This window comes from Monodon monoceros, unplaced genomic scaffold (assembly GCF_005190385.1).
Source record: "Monodon monoceros isolate NGI ecotype Baffin Bay Population unplaced genomic scaffold, NGI_Narwhal_1 Super_Scaffold_8, whole genome shotgun sequence".
NCBI lineage: Eukaryota > Metazoa > Chordata > Mammalia > Artiodactyla > Monodontidae > Monodon > Monodon monoceros.
In genome coordinates this window covers 54914949-54929929 of record NW_021703785.1, presented here as the reverse complement: position 1 = coordinate 54929929, position 14981 = coordinate 54914949, and the positions used below count along the sequence as shown (strand labels likewise).

General features: G+C 46.0%; 1 protein-coding gene across 3 annotated transcripts in view; it reads left to right on the top strand.

Moving 5' to 3' along the window:
- The first annotated feature begins 222 nt into the window (after positions 1 to 222).
- Positions 223 to 14981, top strand: part of RUBCNL (rubicon like autophagy enhancer) — a 38808-nt gene continuing 24049 nt past the window's right edge. For 2 of the 3 annotated variants that reach the window (XM_029210348.1, XM_029210345.1), the window contains exons 1-2: positions 223 to 404; positions 13817 to 14447. In XM_029210348.1, coding sequence (XP_029066181.1) covers positions 13910 to 14447 — 538 coding nt within the window. In that variant the 5' untranslated portion in view covers positions 223 to 404; positions 13817 to 13909. Of the gene's footprint in view, positions 405 to 1077; positions 1092 to 13816; positions 14448 to 14981 lie in introns of those variants that run through there. The other variant, XM_029210346.1, reaches the window with a different exon arrangement.

Genomic DNA, 14981 nt, shown 5'->3' with positions numbered 1-14981 from the left:
GGATTGCGGTGCGGGTTTGGTTCTACCGAGCAGAAGGGCCAGGACTGGCTCACCTGCGTGTTGTTACCGGAGCAGGTAACTGGGAGATTCTTTCCCCTAGAGACGTTAGGGCGCTGCTGGAGCGCGCTGAAGCTCCCTAGGGGCCGAGGGACGCCGTGCACTCAGCCGTACTGTCAGGGCTTAGGTTTCTATTTGTGAAAACTTTCTGTATTGGTTGGCTGCTTCTCGCCAGCCTCCACCGCGATCTGCGTGCTCTGCGCGGCACAGCTGTGATGGGTTTCCAAACCCTCGCTGCAGGCGGTCAAGGACGATTAGGTTGAACGAAAGCTGGCGGTGGCGTCCTCGGAGTGGGGTTCCGCGGGGAGCAGCCCGCTGAGGTCAGAAAGACGCGGCTCGCGCTCCGGGTAAGTTGCAGGTCCCCGCTGGGCCCATTGATTGCAGTGCAGACTTGAATCCAAATTACTAAGGAAGATCATTTCAGGCCATAGCACTGACGCTGAAGATGAATGCTTTGAGCTTTGGGGTTGGACATCTAAGTCCGCCAGGTGTGTGATTATCTCGTTTCGACCCCGGAAAGCGCGGTTCCATCTGGGCCCCCAGCGAGGGGTAGGGTGGGATTTCCGGAGGGAACCGAGGGAGAAGGGAGCACAGCTGCTCCGGCGGTCCCCAGCCCGCATCACCCAGGGCCCGGTGTCGGGGGGAGCGCAGGGGGCCCGAGTGGCTTCCAGCTCGCCTCTTTGGCGTCTTCCCGCGAGCAGCAGGCCGGGGAGTGGCGCTTCGCTTCCCTGGGGGGCTTCTCGGATTGCTGCCGGAGCCCCGGATTTTTTGGTTGGCGCGGGGAGATGGGGGTGGCGGCGTCAGGGCGCCGCTTCCCCCTCCTCGTTCCCTCTCTCGGCCGCTTGGGGGCGCAGTGACCGCGCAAGGCGGCTCGGAGCCGCGCCAGAGACGAGACGCCGCGCGGCGCCCACATGGTTTTCCGCCGCTTGGTTGAGCCAGGCGGGGCCGGGGACGCGAGAGCTGCGGGAGGTGCGGGGAGAGGGGGAGGGACGCCAGATAGGCGAGCACAGAGCGGAGACTCGAGGGACCCCAAGGTAGGTCAGGGAAGTGCCGAGTCCCGCCTCCCCCCCCGCCCCCGGGAGAAGGTAGGAGGGGGCATCTGGGTAAGGGTGGCGGATTTTTGTGGAGTTGCCTTGCAGGGGGCGGGGGTCGGGACGACCCTGTGCTCGGCTTGGGTCCGAGGGGCGCAGGAGCCGGATCACCAGGCACTTTTGCGCGGGGCGACTCTCAGTAAGCGCGAATCCTGCGCCCTGCGTGGTCCCGGACGCTGGGCTCCGGACTCGGTGGCTTTTCCCGGTTCCACAAAAAGCGCCCACACAGCAGGCGAAGGTCTGCGGAGGAGCACCCGCCTAACACGCCCAAACCTGGTGGCAAGCAACTTTTGGCTGCTTAACTGAACTACGTTAGAGTGCGAAAGCGCCGCGCAAGGTTTCGTCCGGGCGCCAGGTGTGACATCCACCTGCTGAGATTGCAGCGGGGATAGCGGATGCTGCGTTTCACCCTCACCCCGCCTGCCCGTGGCCGCGCGGGAGGTTTGCTACCGACCTCCTGCGAAATTGATGCTGTCGGCTTGGAGAAGGTAGAGCACCTTCAGAAGAGGGGTCCTTTAGCCTTAATGGGAACGAAGACTCAAAGGAAAGGGGATATTCAAGAGCTTCCCTGTGTTATGCCAGTGCAATTTGGAAGGATCTTTAAATTGAAGATGTGCAGGCAAAGTGCAAAGGACTGAGGGTCGGCAGACTTGGGTTTCTTAGACCCTGTCCTGAGGCCGAATAGCAGAGGTCTCAGCAAGTCAGGAAACCTCTTTGAACTTCAGTGTGAGAAGCGTGGGGATGGTTCCTGCCCCACCTCACTGGGTGGTTTGGAAGAGAATTGGAGGGAGGGTGGTATTTTGAAAAGTATAAAGTGTGGTTTGTACAAATTAAGCATTGCTGCCCACACCTTTTTCCTGGACACCGACGGAACCTTGCTCATAGCCGAGTTAAGGCAGGAACTTCGCGGCAGTGAGGGCCTTTTCCTGGTTACCTGTCAGAGGGGCGAGATGCGTCTGTTTCTCAATCTCTTGTTGCAGTTCCTCTTCACGGCACAGCCGTCGTGAAACTGCCCAGCACAGTGTGACATCAGGGGACAGGAACTTTGTCTTGTTCATCAGCTTCTTTAGGGCGGGTACAAAGCGGGGGAGGTGCTCGGAGAGTGCACGAAAGTTGAAAGTCTTTGTTGGAGCGGCTGGGGGGTTAGATTTGATTGCACGTGTTCTTCAGGAGAACAGGTTTAGCTCCGAAAACATTGTTGGCTTTCTGAAGTTGGAGTTGTTGTTTTCTGACGCGGGGAAAATTCTGTCAGAGCCAAGGATAGACATCCAAGAATAAGCATTTTAATTCGAATGCTTTTAGAGGAAGCTAGGTAAAGAGCTCCGGAAATGTTTCCCACACAAATCATAGCACATATTAGCAAGGACAAGTTAGAAGAGTTTCTCTTATTACCAAATTTAGATTCATATATCTAATACTGAAAGGAGAGATTCGCATGGTTGGTTGTGTTACTGTTAAAATTTAAGCAGTCCATTTGAGATAAGCGTGTCCAGCCCTTCCAGAGGCTATAAAAGTGAGCAATGCTAGAGCCTGTATGTCATATTGTATCTTTTCATGATACCAAACAAGACCTCTGACTGGCTTTTCCATTTTAACTAAAAGGAGTTGAAAGATGACTCATTTAAGAGATTGGGAAATAAAACTAGATTGTCTAGGGGCTTCCCTGGTGGCGCAGTGGTTAAGAATCCGCCTGCCAATGCAGGGGACACGGGTTCGAGCCCTGGTCCGGGAGGATCCCACATGCCGCGGAGCAACTAAGCCCGTGCGCCACAACTACTGAGCCTGCGCTCTAGAGCCCGCGAGCCACAACTACTGAAGCCCGTGTGCCACAACTACTGAAGCCCGCGCGCCTAGAGCCTGTGCTCCGCAACAAGAGAAGCCACCGCAATGAGGAGCCTGCGCCCCGCAACAAAGAGTAGCCCCCGCTCACCGCAACTAGAGTAAAGCCCGCGTGCAGCAGCGAAGACCCAATGCAGCCAAAAATTAAATAAATGAATAAATAAATAAGTTTATAAAAAAACTAGATTGTCTAATACTTTATAAAATAACACAAAGGGTGATAATAAAGCTAACTTTTATAGACTATTGTGTGCCAGACTCTGATATGCATGTTACAATCCATTTAGTTCTCACAAAAGTCTGTAAAGAAACTGAAGCACAGAGACGTTGAGTGCCTTGCCCAAGGTCACACAGCTAGTAGTGGAGAATTTCTCTCAGGTTGGCATAACAATTACATTTGATTGGTACTCTTGTGTTTGTTTCTTAACTTCTGCGCTGGGTTTTCTCCCACACATACAGGTGGTCAGGAGTGAGACTAAGGGCTCTGGAGCAGGGATTCAGGACCCTGAGCTTGCTGCCAAGTTGCTGTGTGGTCTTTACTTCTTTTTTCTGAGCCTCGGTTTTCTCATCCACAAAATAGTGATAATAATTCCAAATTGAGCGAATGCTTTATTTCTCAACGTGAACATGGAGTGTGAACTGTGAAAGAAATACTTCTCAGCATGTAAAGGGAAGTTTCAGAGTCAAAGTGTTTTTGTCATCGGTTAACAGTAGGCTGGCAGGTGGCAAATGAGTAAAAGCTGGAGGAGACTACACACAATGTGATTTACCCAACAATTAGGTTTGAAATTTGTTTTAAAAAATTCTTGAGTTCTGTTCTTGGATCCTTAGCATTATGTTTATTAAAAGAGATAAATGCAAATTAGACCTCAGAGTTTTTCTGGCAAGTAACATTGAATAACACTCACAGCCAGCACGTGCTTTTCTCTGGTTGAGTTCAGGTGATGAAAATTGGAGGGTGGAGGGTTTGTTTGTTTGTTTTTTAATCCTTACATTCTACATCCTTTTATTCCAACAAGCTATAGTGGGTCAGAGAACAACCGAGTCCTGAAAATATATGTAAGTTACTTCCCTATCCTCTCTTTCTTTGTTTGGAAATTGTTCTTAGAAGACAGCTTTTGGGACAGCCAGTTTAAATCTGGTGGGTGAGGAAACTTGAATTTCCATATATGCTTATATTAAGGGTATTTTAAACAATACGGTTCAGTTGTCAAATCATTTGAACTGTCCTGTGACCTACGTAAAATCTTTTTTGGGGGGAGGTTCTCACTCTTAATTTAGAGTGTGGTCTCGATGGAGATTTGGGCTGAGGGAGGTAACCGTGTCAGTGTTACTGATGTGGCCAGGCTCACAGCAGCCCGTCCGCGCTTGGTGAATTTTGATGATCTGGAGTGATGTTTGGATCCGTGCTATTTAAAGGTCTTCCCTTCACCCCTGTGCTGTTGTAGGTTAGAATGTGGATTTGGAGCGAGACTGCCTGGCTGGGAAACTGGCTCCATTGACTAACCATGCCTCAATTTCTCATCTGTAAGATAAAGACAGTGTTGTCATATCTACCTCATAGGTTGTTAGGAGGATCAGGGGTGTGTATGTGTGTGTGTGTGTGTAGAAAGCTTGGAACAGCGTCAGGCACATAGTAAACGCCATCTAAGTGTTAGTAATGAACGGATAATGAGTGCTATGGAAAAAGAAACAGCGCAGGTACTTCCCTGGTGGTCCAGTGGTTAAGACTCCACGCTTCCACTGCATGGAGCACGGGTTCAATCCCTGGTCAGGGAACTAAGATCCCACATGCTGTGCAGTGTGGAAAAAAAAAAAAAAGGCAGTAAATGGGGATAGGGTATACTTGTAGGGATGCAGTTTTTAACAGGGTGATAGGGAAATTCTCAACCCAAAGGTAAATTTGAGTAAGACCGGGGGGGTAGGAGGGTGTAGGGGTGTAAAGGGGTATAGTGGTGTAGGGTTGCAGAGGGGTATAGAGGTGTAGGGGTACAGAGGTAAATAAGGGGGTCAGAGAGGTAACTTAGGGACACAGACAGATATAGCACATGTTGAAGGTTTTTTTTTTTAACTTGGGAATTTTCTTATGGAAAATTTCAACCATTAAGTAGAGAGAACAGTCTATGTGCCCTTCTCCCACCTTCAACAATGATCAAAATGGCCAATTGTGTTTCATCCATATCCACCTCCCCGGCACTGTTTTATTTTAAAGCAAATTCAAGAAATTCTATCAATTATTTCTAAATCCTTCTGTATATATTTCTAAAAGGTAGGCACTTAACCAAACATGACCATGATACGTAATCTCTTTGACTTTGTTTTCCCATCTCTAAATTGGGACCAGCAGAACCTCCCCTGCAGTGCTTGTGTAAAGATAAGGGTGGATGCTTGGAGCCCTCAGTGTAGACAATCGTTTCCCCATTATTCAGCCATCATGCTGATGGTATTGTCCTTACTCTCCCTTGGGTTTTTTTTTTTCCTACATAGTTCAGTCATGGCATTTTCACTTCTACTTACTCTCTCCCTTCTCCATGCCTACTTTAGGCACATTTATTCCGTACTCCCTTTATCTACTCTCTTTTTCCCCTTTTAGCTTTCAGTGCTTTTTTTCTCAGCCTGACTTACAGCTTGTGCTCCTTTGATCCCTGTGGCACACGGAATACCAGTGCTCTATAGTCTTCTCAGACCTTTTTGAAGGGAGATGCGTACTTGGCCCATTTCATTTTTTCAACAGCATTATTGAGATTGAGATAGAATTGACATAACATAGAATTCACCCAATTAAAGTGTACAATCCAGTGGTTTTAGTGTCTTCACAGGTATGTGCCAGGATTCCCACAGTTGGTTTGAGAACATTTAGAACCTCAAAAAGATACCTTTGACCTGTTACTCCCTATCTTCCCATCCCCCAAAGCAACTGCTAATCCGCTTTCTGTCCTATGGATTTGCCTATCTGGACATTTCATTCATTCATAAATAAATAAATACATAAGAAATATTTTTGTCACTGGCTTCTTTCACTTCGTAGGATGTTTTCAGGGCTCATCCATGTTGTAGCATGCATTAGTACTTCCCTTCTTAGGATGGCTGAATAATATTACATTATATGGCTGTAGTGTACTTTGTTTATCCATTTTTCAGTCGATGAACATTTGGGTTGTTTCCACTTTTTAGCTATTATGAATAATACTGCCATTAACATTCACGTAGGTATAGAAACATCAAATCACTGTTTTGTAACGGGAACTAACATAGTGTTGTAGGTCAATTATACTTCAAAAACAAACAAATTTATAGAGAAAGAGATCAGACTTGTGGTTGCCAGTGATGAGGTTGGAGGGGGAGGGGAGGGGGATTGGATGAAGATAGTCAAAAGGTACAAACTTCCAGCTATAACACAAATAAGTGCTAGTGATGTAATGTACAACATGATTATAATAGAATTAACACGTCTGTATGTTATATATGAAAATTGTTAAGAGAGGAAATTCGAAGAGTTCTCATCAGAAGAAAAAACGTTTTTTTCTATTTCTTTGATTTTGTACCTATACGAGAGGATGGATGTTCCCTAAACATACTGTGATCATTGCTTCACAGTGTATGTAAATCAAATCATTATGCTGTAAACCTTAAACTTATACGCGGCTGTGTGTCAGTTACATCTTGATTTTTAAAATTCATGTGTAAATTTTTGTGGTAACATATACTTTCATTTCTCTTGGGTATATAGCCAGGAGTGGAATTGCTTGTTCAAATGGTAACTGGATGTTGAACCATCTGAGGAACTGTCAGACTGTTTTCTTTCAATAATATAGCTCCCCAGTTTATTTTGCCCAAATATGGGAATCTAGCTATCTTTCAAGTGCAGGTACCCACCCTTACTTTGGGTAAATTTTTGTATTCATATTTTTCTAAGTCTTATTTAGTTATCTAATTATATTCATGTAGAAGCCTTTTTGTTATTGATGTTTTTTGTTGTTTCTTTTTTTTTAAATTATATTTTGGCTGCGTTGGGTCTTCGCTGCTATGCGCGTGCTTTCTCTAGTTGCGGCGAGAAGGGGCTACTCTTTGTTACAATGCGTGGGCTTCTCAATGTGGTGGCTTCTCTTGTTGCAGAGCACGGGCTCTAGGTGCGCGGGCTTCAGTAGTTGTGGCGCACGGGTTCAGTAGTTGTGGCTTGCGGACTCTAGAGCACAGGCTCAGTAGTTGTGGTGCGTGGCCTCAGTTGCTCAGTGGCACATGGGATCTTCCTGGACCACGGCTTGACTGCGTGTCCCCTGCATTGGTGGGAGGATTCTTAACCACTGCGCCACCAGGGAAGCCCCTGTTATTGATTTTTGAGTAAAGCATTACTTGAGCAGTGGTCCCCAAAGTGGAAGTTATGTACCTTTAGGGTACAAGATGATTCATTGGAAAACAAGAACAAAATGCTATGTTCTTGCATCTTTTCAATGATGCTTTATAATTATACAATGTATTAGAATATCTGTGTATATGTAAGGTTTATAAGTAAATAGTCCTATATTGGAGATGTAAATGCAAAGGTTTTTTTTTTTTTTACAAGTAGGAAGTCATATAAAATTCTGGGGACAACTGTTCTAAAGGCATGGGATCAAACATATGTAGCTGTGTGGTCATTAATCCCATGCTTTGTGACAATTTTGATGGGGAAATTCTTAAAATTACTTTGCTAAAGAAATTGAAAATATCCTGCTAATTTCAGCCCAAATGGAACATGTAAATACCAGTGGAAGGAGCTTTGGATCAGGTGTTGGACTTTTATTTTTATTCTACTTCTGCTGATTACTAATGGTGAGGCTTTGGGCAAGTCCCCTAAAGGTCTGCATTTCAGCTCCCAAATTGGCCTAATAACACGCGAAATATCATAAATTTTCATTGTGCAGAACGAGAGTGGTGAGTAGACGGATGCAGTGGCCACAGAAAGTTAGTCATCTGTGCATCTTGTGCAACCCTGCAGTTTTCTTAGGCAAATATCTGGGTTTCCTTGACCTTTTCCCTGGCTGGGTCTTCCCCTTCCCACCCCACCCTGCTTTCTGTCCTTCCTCTGTGTTCTTCTGACAACAGACCTTCAAAATGAAGGGTCATTGCCAAAGGTTGACTTGGACGGAGAGGAGTCCTGTGATGTCACCAGCCACCATTGCGGTGTGGCACTGTTTCCTTCCTGGTGCTTTTCGTATGAGAACACAGCATTCAGCACATGTGCAGTGAAGGTGCAGCTGTCTCAAAACTGCAGTTTACTCTGATTCCTGGCCACTGTCATGGAAGCTATGGAGTTGCATTATTGGGCATCTTAAAGGTTTCTGTGTGATCTGTGATCGCTTGAGTCTGTAGACATCCTTGGGGGATATTAGCCTTTGCTTAAAGTCAAAGCACGAAGGGAAGTAGATACAGAAAGATGGGAAGAGGTCCTGGGAACTGTGTTAACCAAAGAGCTCACATGCTGTGGTTAAAGGTCATTTCATTCTCTGCTTGCTTTTGTCTCTCACCTGGCATATGCTCAGCAAAACACCATGAAACTGAGAGAAATGAATTTGACCTTTCACCCTCAACTCTCGTTTGTGATTTCTCTAATACCCTTTATTCTAAGGAAATGGTTGGCAGGTATTTTAGGTCGTGATCTCCAGTTTCTTCTACAGGGTGACGTCTGTTCTTGGCTTCCTTTCTTGGGCAACAGAAATAACCAGTATAACCATACTTAGGTACTGTTGGTTAGTTTGTTCATTCTTTTATTCATATACTCAATATATTTATTGAGTACCTATGATATGCCCCTGTTCTAGATACTAGGGACAGATCATTGAAGAAAATTAAAAGTTTTTAAAATGCCCTCAAAGATTTTACATTCTAGTGGGTGTTAGTCACTGAGGTTAAATGAAATGAGGGGTAGCTCTGAGGAGTAAGGAGAGAAAGATAGTTGCGAAGGGGGAGAGGAACTACGGGGGAGGGGCAGTTGCCATTATTTATAGGGTGACCAGGGAGGCCTCACAGAGAAGGTCACATTTAAGATGAGTCTTTGATGCTCCCAGTTATGTATTCAGGTACTAGTGCTGAGGCAGAGAAAATCCTAAATCCTAAACCTGACATGCTTGCTCCTAGCCCTGGAGGATCTTTAAGATTCTTAGGGGTATTAGGAGCTAAAGCCATCTTCTCGCTACCATCAAAACGCTGGCTGCTTAAGGTCTGCAAGACTTTTGTCTTGCAGGTCTCTATAGAGGTTCACGGTGAGTCATCCGCCCCTCTTGCAAAGGTTGCATCTTTGCAGCGGCCACTGTACCTCAGCAGTGGCCCTAGTAATGCAGTCATTCTCAATGGGACCAATGACTCCAGTGCTCAGGGACCTTCCAGAATGACTTGGGGTGTTGCGGGTCGAGTCCTGGAGTCTTTCCTTTGTCTAGGGCCTTTGCTGCGGCACATGTGTTAACTAGTAATCTGTGTTTACGTTCAGTAGGAAAATCTCAATAGAACCGACAGTAAGCTTTGCAACTGGCTTTCTCTTCCTTTGAAATGTGTTTGGAAATTGATTTTATCTTTGCGCCTCAGCATCTCTGATTCAAGGGAGCTCATTTGTGACAGCGGGAAGGACTTTGAGAAGATGCCAAGCATTCCTTAGATCCATGTTACCTGCTGTCAGTCAGTGCCTGAAATTTATGAATGTGTTTAGTCCCTGTCTCCCCTCCACCAGAATGTAAGCTACTGGAGGGCAGGAAACTTACTTCAGTCACCACTGTTACGCCAGTGCTACCAGAGCAAAAACACTGCCAGTCGTGTAGTAGACGCTCAATGAATATTGGTTTAATTGAATAACAGACTACAAGCAATGTGACAATAAGCAACACAACCAGCAACAATATCTTGGTATCTCCTGAATTATCTGTTGCCCCAAAGATCAAGAAATGGAGATGATCTCTCATCTCCAGGGTCTGGACTTTATCTCCAGTCATTGCTCTCTCCTCTGTGTCAGTCTGCATGTCAGAGAAACACACGCTTCCTAATGAGTGTCCAACCTGGCTTGTCATCCTTTCTCTGCCACTACCCAGCTGTGACCTTAGATATGGCTTTGACTTTCTGTGGGCCTATTGCAGCTCTAAAATGTTCTTATTCTGTAACCTGGCAAAGCCAGCACCTGCCGGCTATTTGTGTGAAGCAAGAACATCTTTCTAGAAGGAAGTAGAACAAACACCTGCTTATGAAAATTACTCTTTATAAGGAAGTCTGTTTTTGCTCAGTGCTGTTGATTCCATATCTGGGAGGCTCATAAATAACGTCATTCTCTTTGAATTGTTAACTTTAAAACTGTTTATAAAAACACAGGTATCACTACTGCTTACCATTTGTTTGAGGTTGTGTGTTTTTCATATGATTTCATATCTGTAATCATCTCTCACACACAAAACCAGATATGATGTGCAGAAAATTGAGAATAAAACATGACTGACATAGCTTCATTCTCTTGGAAATAGTGAAATTATCATGGGCTATGGACTCAGAACTAAAATTGGCACTAGTGAAAGAAAAGATCTAGTAAAAGAAAGTCAATCAAAAGCAACATGATTGAAGATGTTCATTGCTGTATATTTTATAATAGTGAAAAACTGAAAAGTTTCATCAATAGGAGTCTGGCTAAGAACTTATGATATATTTGTACCATAAAAAGTGGTAAAATAGTTAAGGTGAAGAATATACGCCCTCAATGGGACTTCCCTGGTGGCGCAGTGGTTAAGAATCTGCCTGCCAGTGCAGGGGACATGGGTCCTGGTCCGCGAAGATCCCACATGCCGCAGAGCAACTAAGCCCATGCGCCACAACTACTGAGCCTGTGCTCTAGAGCCCATGAGCCACAACTACTGAGCCTGCACTCTAGAGCCCACGAGCCACAACTACTGAGCCCGTGTGCTGCAACTACTGAAGCCTGCGTGCCTAGAGCCCGTGCTCCGCAACAAGAGAAGCCACCTCCCGCGCACCACAACGAAGAGTAGCCTCCGCTTGCTACAAATAGAGAAAGCCCTCATGCAGCAATGAAGACCCAACACAGCCATAAATAATTTAAAAAAAGAATATATACCCTCAAGACATGTTGATGAGAGAAAAAGAAGGTATGTTTAGAGTACGTTTAGTATGATCTCGTGTGTATATAAAAAAGAAAATAAGACATATCTTCTGATCTGACATATGTATGTTAATTCATAGAAAAAGGTCTGGATGGAATAAAATGGTTGACGATGTTATTTCTGGGAAAGAAGTAGGATTGGTGGGGGCTTGGTGCAGTGACACTGCTTCACTTTTTACTCCAGGCTTCTGTGTTTTGGGCATTTTATAAAACCATAGTCATGAGTGGGGTTTTTGGTAATTATAACACTCGAAATTACTGGAGAGGAAAATATGTGCGACAAAGAGAAATTGGTGCACAAAGTGAGATTTGAGGTCGGAAGAAGGAAGATGAAACACTTCAGGCGGTGAGCGCTGGCCGTTCTCACCAAATCCTGTGATATTTTGTGACTGGTGAGTTGGAGCTTGTGCTGTGTTCTCAGGATGATATATATACATAGATGTCCTACATCACTCCAAAAACTATGACCTACAATGGAGGACCCACAAATCAAGAAAACCCAGTTTCCACATTACCTTCTTTTGGTCTATTTGTAAGCATTGGGTGAGAAAAATTTTGTATCTTTAGGAAACATTGATTCACTCTCATCCCTGATGAGTAAATCTGCTACCATAATAGAGCAGTTGTATCGACCACAGACGTCTTTCCTCTACCCATGACTTTATTTCCACTTTGTTGGATTTATTCATTCAGTCTGTAACTTTTATTGAGCCCCCATCTGCCACTCTTAGACAAGGCCCCTGCTCTCCTGGAACTTCTAGTCAGGGGGCTGGGCAGAGATGACAGGAAGTATCAGGAAGTGAGAACTACTGTGATGAAAATTGAGCAAAGTGATATGAGAAGGCGTAACCAGGGAACTACGTTAAGAGAGGTAGTTAGGAAAGACTTCTTTGAGGAAGTCATTCATAAACCCAGGCACTCATAAGACAGGAAGGAGCCAGATGTGTGATCATTTGAGGGAAGAGTGGTCCAAGCAGAGAGATTACAACGGGGCCCAGAGAGTGGGCAAGGGCGTGTGGGACTCGAGTTTGCTGCGTGGTTGGGACTTCTGGAGGTTAGCCAGGCGAGAGAGGTCTGCAGGACAAGATCATGTCATGCCTGGAGGACAAGGTAAGGATTTTGGATTTTATTCCAGATTTGATGGGAAGCTATGGGGGGGGGGGTCGATTAGGGGAATGATTTAGGTTTATAAAAGATATCTCTGAATAACTTGATTATAAATAGGTGAGAGCGGAAGCACAGAGGCCATTGGGAAGATGGTGGGAGATCCAGTGGGAGAAGATGCTGACTTACCCTAGGGTGGTGGCTGTAGATATAAGCTTGCTGGTAGGTTAAAGATGGAGAGCCTGGGAAGGTAGGGTCAGTACTGACTCCTACATTCGGGGCTTCAGCAACTAGGGGGTTGCTGAGATGGGGAAAACCAGGCAGGAGCAGATTTGGGGGGGAAAAATCAGTGTCTCTTTTGAATATATCAGGTTGTGATGCCTTCTTGACAAACGTCAAATAAGCAGTAAGATACGCTAGCCCAGAGTTCAGGGGAGGTCAGGAATAGAGATCCATGTGGGAGCTGCCTATACATAATGATGGTGTTTAAAGCCCTGGAACTTTTTTTTTTTTTTTTTTGTGATACGCGGGCCTCTCACTGTTGTGGCCTCTCCCGCTGCGGAGCACAGGCTCCGGACACGCAGGCTTAGCGGCCATGGCTCACGGGCCCAGCCGCTCCACTGCATGTGGGATCTTCCCAGACCGGGGCATGAACCCGTGTCCCCTGCATCGGCAGGCGGACTCTCAACCACTGCGCCACCAGGGAAGCCCAAAGCCCTGGAACTTTATGAGGACCAAAGTCGGAGGCTCACTGCAGTGTGCCCATGGATTTCACCCTTCCTTTAGGGTCACTGCCCAAGGAGACACCTCCATCTCTAAACCTTCCCCCTGCCAACCTTGCTTTGGCTGTTGAAGGCTGTTTGGAGCTTGACAACGTGAAGGACAGTGGGAGAACATTAGGAAGACACATGTGCTGGGCCTGTAATTAGTGATGAGAGCGCTTCTCATTTGTGTGGCTCTCAACATTGTAATCACTGCCTAATTTACTAAAGCTAAAGACAGGGCTGAAAAGTGAGCGGACCATTTTAAAGACAGAGTCTAGGTTTGTAGTGTGGTCTTTAGATATTGTAAGCTAATCGTAAATTTGTATTGCTGTTATAATCTAAGTAAGTATTACAGGCTTATGTAAAGTTATACAAAGCAAAAGTTTTTGGTGCTATTGGTTGTTCTCAGTTTCACATGCCTACTTTGTTGAAATACAAACACAAACTAAATAGAAATAAGAAACTATGAACATGTATCTTTACTTCCAGATGGCATTCCCATTTTGAGTTTGACATTTAATGCATGGATGTTTTACATTTTTACCTGTTTTTTTATCAGCAGTATCCTTATACGACTTTATCCTTGTATAAAAATAATATTTTTATGCTTTGAAATCCCTTTCCTATCCCAATGTCATATCCCTTACATTTGCTTCTAGTTTTATGGCTGATTCATTTATTAATTTTTTCCTTTTAAATCCAAGCAGAATTTACTGTGTTGTATAGGACGAAGTACAAACTTTATTTCTTGTTTCTTTGCTTCCTTAAAAGAATTTGGAGTTAAAAATATGATCAAGCCCTTGTTTATCGTGAATGATTCTTGCTCATTGCAGGTAAGCTCCCCAGCCCTCTAGCTGACCAGGTGGTGAGTTCAAGGTCCTAATCTAACAGCACAAGGGAATTCACACCAGCCCTGAGCCTCGAAGATGGTGTCACAGTCGGCGGGCCGGCAGGACTCTCCTGTGGACCCCTGGGAAGGAATCAGCAATGACCCTGGCGACATTGATGGTTCGCCCAGCCTCCTGGACACGGACCACCTCTCTTGCGCATCAAACATCAGGTTTACGAGGCACAGAGCTGCCTGGATTAACCCCCAGTGTGAGCAGCAACAGCTGCAGGACTTGCCCCCCCAGGTGCCAGCAGTGGGGAACAGAGAGAGCCGTGTTGCCTGGGACACTGCCTCTCCCTTGGGCCCTTCACCGTTATCTCTTGGGGACTCCGTGGCGGAGACATCATTGTCGAAGGGCACTGTGGACTCCATGGGCAGCTCCTCTGCCCGGGGCTCAGCTGAAATAGGCGGTGACTTCTCTCTTACTTCAAAGGAAGAACGGGCAGTGCTCCCAGGACGCTGTCCTTGGACGCCTCTGTTCACAAGCTCCAAGATTGACTTGGCTGCCTCCCCGTGTCGTGAGGCTGACAATACTTTTTTCAAGCCTTCCCAGCTGACACCTTCCACTGATGCAGGTAACTCTGGTGGGGACTGCCCTCCTTCCTGTCTGTTCTCACACCAGCTCTGCCCGGGGCTGAGGCCAGGTGTTCCTCGCGAGGGAAAAGCTCCTGGGTTTCCACTGTGCCCACGATCCAGGGCATGGGCTCAGTTCATGCTGTCTTTGGCCCAGCACCATGGGTCACGATGGGCAGAGTCAAGGATACCCCTTCTCCTTAGACTGCAGGGAACTGTCATCTTAGCTCAACTTAGTTGATAATCAGTGTCACCTGCCATCTTGGAGCAGGTATGTGCCCTGCAGGAGAGCACCAGAAGTGCTCTGCGTTCAGTGTGGTGATGGAAGGTGGTCCGGACAGAGTGGGCTCCGGTTCACACCAGTGCTGATGTAGGAGAGGAACTCGCCTCCCCTGTTAGATTTACCTGGATAGGGTGTGGCTAGAAAAAAAGTAAGACTTAAACACAGTAACCACAATTCCTCCAAACTGGAGAAAACCTTTTCCTGTTAAAACCAGGGCTATGAGGTGACACACATATTCCTAAAATACTGAAAT